This window comes from Sphaeroforma arctica, assembly GCF_001186125.1.
Source record: "Sphaeroforma arctica JP610 unplaced genomic scaffold supercont1.1267, whole genome shotgun sequence".
Lineage (NCBI taxonomy): Eukaryota > Ichthyosporea > Ichthyophonida > Sphaeroforma > Sphaeroforma arctica.
The window spans coordinates 3,010-8,731 of record NW_014039291.1 but is presented as its reverse complement, the minus strand read 5'-3'; the positions used below and the strand labels follow the sequence as shown (position 1 = coordinate 8,731).

At 50.2% G+C, this 5,722-nt stretch overlaps 2 protein-coding genes across 2 annotated transcripts in view; both read left to right on the top strand.

Annotated features, from left to right (window-relative positions):
• The window catches only part of SARC_10490 (hypothetical protein), a gene marked incomplete at its 3' end in the record, with an annotated part of 1,284 nt that extends 879 nt beyond the window's left edge, over window positions 1-405 (top strand). Inside the window, exon 2 of the mRNA XM_014295466.1 lies at window positions 269-405. Coding sequence (XP_014150941.1) covers window positions 269-405 — 137 coding nt within the window. The remainder of the gene's footprint in view (window positions 1-268) is intronic.
• An 8-nt stretch (window positions 406-413) lies between these two features.
• Window positions 414-5,049, top strand: SARC_10489 (hypothetical protein; the record flags this gene model as incomplete). Its single annotated transcript, XM_014295465.1, has 4 exons — window positions 414-418; window positions 1,247-1,355; window positions 1,923-2,413; window positions 3,567-5,049. The coding sequence occupies 4 exons, from the start codon at window positions 414-416 to the stop codon at window positions 5,047-5,049; spliced, it is 2,088 nt and encodes a 695-aa protein (XP_014150940.1).
• Between the last annotated feature and the right edge of the window lie 673 nt (window positions 5,050-5,722).

Below are 5,722 nucleotides of genomic sequence, written 5' to 3'. Positions count from 1 at the left end.
GTGTTTGTGTAATTGTATATATACCTATGTGCATATGTATGTGCAATTATATATATATATATATATGTGTGTGTGTGTGTGTGTCTGTGTGTATGTGTTTGGCATGTGTTGCCAAGTAACCACACAATATTCGTTCACCTCTCTGAAGTGCTTACCAGTCAAACTGTTCGGTATCCTATTCTATCTCTGGTGTTTTGGGGCAGTGTTCCGTGCCTTCTTGGCGCCTTTCCATTCACTCATCCCACACACACACACACACACCTCTCAGAATGGTCCCAACGCATACGGAAGGGCCGATCCAACGGAGGCTATCTGCATGAATGTATGGTCATTGGCACCAAGACCGATCTCATCGGCACGCCTATGGGGGGCTTGCAGACTTCACCGAACGGGGTGTTAAGCTAGCCAGGGGCATGAGGTCAGTTGCACGTCACATTGTCTGATACGTATACGACCTTTGTCGTACACGTACTTGCTTGGTGTAGTGGCTGGGTGGTAGCGTTCCTCTTATGTGCGACTCGGTTGCTAGGCACTCGGCGGAGGTCGGCATGACAACTGCCATGCATGCCATAGTCCCTGTCAATACAACTCATTAACCTGTACCTTGTCGCCTACTGTTATGTACTGTTTCGTGTGTGTGTGTGTGTGTGTGTGTGTGTGCAGATCACTACACCTTGTTCCGTATGTACTGATTGGTGCGTGTGCGTGTGTTTGTCTCTGTTCGTGCGTGTATTTATAAACACCCTCACATGGCCCGTAATCTAAGTGTCTCAGCGATCCCTCAACTATGGCATTTAATCCACGAAGGATTGATGGTAGCATACCAGTGGTATGTCTATGCATACATATAGTAAGGTCAGTACCAAGCAAGTATCAACCATATCAACCTTGTACTACTGGGCTATATCTACATGCATTAAGCAATCATTAACCATACCTACCTCATACTACTGGGCTATATCTACACATATTGAGACACCCTATACCCGGGCCAGCGCCATGGCACGCTTGTGCATGGTACCAAATGCACTATACATATGCATGTTACATCTACTCACATTTGTACTAATTTAGCGCATGTATACCAAATGTGCACTACATATGTATATTACATGTTATTACATATATATATATATAAATGTATACTAAATTAGCGAGTCTATACCAAATTTCCACTACATATGCATATTGCCTTGACACTGCAAATGCCCACTCAATGTGCTATGTATTTGAATCTCCTGTGCAGGTGTCCGCATGTGACAATATCAAATAACAACGCGCGCCTGAGCAGATCGGCGGTACAGCGCTTCATCACATGGGCGACACTCAGGGGAAGCACGGAGCAGCCAACACAGGTATATACAATATATATACAACACACACTCGGTAAAGTATAATACGTTGTATATGTGTTATCTTTGTAATGTGTGGTACATATGTATACTTGAATGGCGCATGTGCATGCGCTGAGGTGTATGTTTAGTCGTGTAGCGTGTGTCAGCGTATGCGCACATGGGACGACATGCCCTGATACCTGCATCGTACGACATACGTGTGTACGCGCATCCCTCGCTTTACGAGCTCGTTCATATATATATATATATGTGTGTGTGTGTGTGTGTGCGTGTGTGTGTGTGTGTGGTTGTATGTGTGTGTTTTTATGTGTGTCAGTATGTGTTGTGTATTATTACTTCCAGTCCCATTGCGTACCCGTACAGTGGCTGCAGCATGCCTTTGTATCCATCGCATTCCACGAACGCACGAGGAGTCGAATTACTGTGTGATGTAACTCCTCCGAGTTCGTCTGCAACGCATAAATAGTGTCTGGATTGCCCACGCTCTGTCACTCCTTGATTTTTAACCCCTACACATGCTACACCCTGAATCCAAACCCTTAACTCTAAACCCTATACCCTGGGCAGAAACTATCACTGGCAGAGACCCTTCGGAAGGGCCGCACGGTCAGTGTCATGGGCAACAACCGCGACAACTCACACACCCGCGACAATCTACTACGAACACACGACGCCGACACAGACGCCAACAAGACCGACAAGGAGCGCAGGTGGAGTCCGCTGACGGGACAGTCTAAGACCGACATGGCCAAACAACGCACGCGCAAGGTGCTGAACCGGCTCAGCAACCACGGGACCAGCAACAAGGACAGCCACACGGAGGAGGGGGGTGGTGTGGGGGGTAGTGTGAAGGATGCAGACGCGTCCTTTGGGCTGCACAAGAATAGTGTGCTGGCCAAAAGTGCGCGCACGCCCGTGTTGGATCAGAGCCTCACGGCGGCGTATCAGCGGCAGAAGAGTATGAGTCATCTGGAGAAGATGCGGGGCAGGTTTACCAAGAGCAAGAGCGCTGTAGACATCAAGCAAGCGCTGTCCAGCAACTCACTACACGTGGACAGGTATGGTTATGTGTGTGGTGTTGGGGGGGAGGGGGGTGGGTAGGTTGGTGTTTGGATGAGGGGTATAGGTTTGGTATGGGTGGGTGTTTGAATGAGGGGTGGATAGAGATGGTGATTTCCATCTAGTCTCCCTACTCTCGTGAGTTAAACACTAATCTCTGCGAATGTAAGCCCCGCGAGCTTATTCAGGAGACCCTCCCTTTTAGGCAAGCCAACCATATGTGCCTCTTCGTTACCTTTTAGAAGAGCTCGCCAGGTTTCGTTTTAGCTAATTCCATTCTTTTCATGGTATGGTAGATCTCCTGATGAATAGGCTAGCTTATGTCCCCCTAAGATTGGGGGATGGTGGAGGGTCCCCGGAACCCGGGGACCCGTCCTGTCCCTTCGGGGTTCCGTAGGGACCCTTATCGGAGATCCGTAGGGATGGGGATGGACATCCCGAGGGATAATCTAATCTAATATGGGTGGATATTACTAAGTATATCTACAACCTCTCTTAATTATACACCTGGTCATTATAGCATACAGTAAGGGGTGTTAAAAAGTATATTTACCATCCTTCTGCATTATACTCCTGGACGTTATCTTCACATAGGCCTAGCATACACTTATAGGTCTTACTAAGTATATCTACCACCTTTCTTAACTATACACCTGGGCATTATAGCATGCATCAAGGGGTCTTAGGAAATATGTATACCATCCTTTTGAATTTTACACCTGGACGTTACCTTCACTTATACCTAGCATGCATTTATGGGTCAAGTATATATACCATCCTTCTGAACTATACACCTGGACGTTACCTTCACTTAGGCCTAGCATGCATTTATGGGTCAAGTATATATATCATCCTTTTGAATTGTATACCTGGACGTTACCTTCACTTAGGCCTAGCATGTATTCATGGGTCGTAACAAGTAAAGCTATCAACGCAGATAGGGATACACAAGTGCAGCATGAAATCAACATAGTCCCCATGTTGAACTACTAATTCACCTGATGCCCTCGTGGACCTGGGTGCTTGCCCCAACAAAGGTACAGACTCTTATCCTCCTTTGCATATACGCTCATCATCTTGCCGTGCTGCTGTACATATGTATCTATATTCTCACCCAAACGAACCATGTTCCCCACCCCCTTCCCACACCAGAGATGCGGAGGGGGTGTCCATTATCAACCGAAAGTCTCTGCGCGCCATGGGCCGCAGGTGGAAGTCTCCCCCAGCGCGTAGGGCCGAACCCACATCTGAGCAAGCCATCGCGGACGCGAGCAAAGACTCTCGGCTGGGCATAGTACTGTTGGAAGAGGATAACTTGGCGTCGGATATGGACATAGCTTACCTCAACACCCATGAGAGTCTGACCAGACAACCCGAGCACCCGCACACGCCCCGACCGGTCAATAACAACAGCAAGTACCAACCCCAACCACCCCACAGCGACCGAGACCTGGGGGCTGAGGTGAGCGCGTACAGGCGTAAGAGCAGCAGCAAGACAAAGGACAAGGACAAAGACAAAGCTAAGCTCAGGCAGTCGTTCCGACTCACCCGGACGAAAACCAGCGATTCCGCACACCGGCGATCTAGTTCTGAGGGGGAGATGATGTCACTCAAAGACTTCTTCCAGCCCAAACGGTCAACCACCCCCGGTGCAACCACTACCAGCACGGGCGCAAACTCGAGTCTCAAAGCAACCAACACATACACACACACCTACGACACGCAATTCAACCCTGCATGCCGCAGCATACAACGCTCCCACACAGCAGAGGCCCAGAGCCCCGCGAGCACACCCACCCACCCACGCAAAGTCAAGCGCAGCGGAAGTTCACTCCACCTCTTCTCGCGCGCACACACCGCCGGCGACAAGTCCAAGTCTCCGCAGTCCTATAAGTCTCCGCGTTCACCAACGGCCAGCAGTCCCTTGTCCGCGTGCGATATGCGGCCCGGAATACCGCGCAGCCTCACGCCGGATTCGCTGTCCGCGGCGACGCGCGACGCCTTTGATCCGTTCGCGTTGTCGTTCAAGTACCCGCACGCACATCAGCTCAGCAACAGCAGCAGCACAGTGCACACGACCACCAAACATGCAGGTCACCCCGATACAGAGGCACAGCAAGCCATGCGCAGACGCACTCACTCGGCCCAGTTGGCGGCCAGTAGAACCACCTCCGCACCTCAGGGCCAACTCAGCTACGTTAATGTGGGGACCCTGGGGATATGCGCCGAGGGTATTGGGACGGAGAGTGAGGAGAGTGTGGCCACCAACTTCGACCATAGCACGGATGATCTGAGCTTCACCAAGGCTCGCCCGCGCAGGAGGGCTGTGATCTCTGCGGAAGGTTTGGACGCACTTATAGGCTCGTATAGGGACACCGTGGCCCGGGGGGTGGCGGAAAATACGGCGGAGGACAGGGCCAGGTATCACCATGGCAACCACGGGGCCGGTGCGCCTGTGAGAAAGTACGGACGGGCGAATGTGCTGGAGCATGCACATACGCATTCGCCACATACACATTCACACGCACACGCGCGTACCGAGGACTTGGTGGGGGTCAATGAGATTGAGGAGGTGGATACGAGCGACTCGGAGACCGAGATATGGTACAGTACCACCGAAGGGCAGCCATTCTGAAGCAAATGGCGTGTATAAGCAAATAGCGTGTATAGCCATTCTGAAGCAAATAGCGTGCATAGTCATTCTGAAGCAAATGGCGTGTATAAGCAAATAGCGTGTATAGCCATTCTGAAGCAAATGGCGTGTCTTCTGTGTGGTGTGAGCCAGGCTGAGTAGCGTGCGATCAACGTGGGGCAATTACAACATAACACCTGACCCGCCAGAGGTTTGAGTATCAACCATCGAACCCTAAGAACCCTAAACCCTAACCTTGTCTGTGTTGTGCGTAGCCTTGTCTTGACCGAAGGAGCTGCGCATGAACTCACTGTTCAGCTTCAGTGCGCATCGGCCGATTGGGGAGTTAGTGGGTAGGGTTCCCTGAAGTAGGGTGGGAGGTGACCTATAGTCCCTTCAGTTGCACTAGGTATTAGTGTCAGTAGACATCACATCAACTGAGTTTCAGTAGAGAGTGATTAAATCACTTTGTAGAGGGAATGTCGACACCACTTTCACACACGAGTGGCTCGGGCGATATAGCACACTTTAAGGGGAACAACGGCAATACTTCCCTGGTCACAGTCAGAACCACCCCATCAATCAAAACTAGTGTCTTTGTTCAGGACCAAACGCACGTATCAAACAGCACGACAAGCCTTAAATATATATACATACAGACATATATATATATATA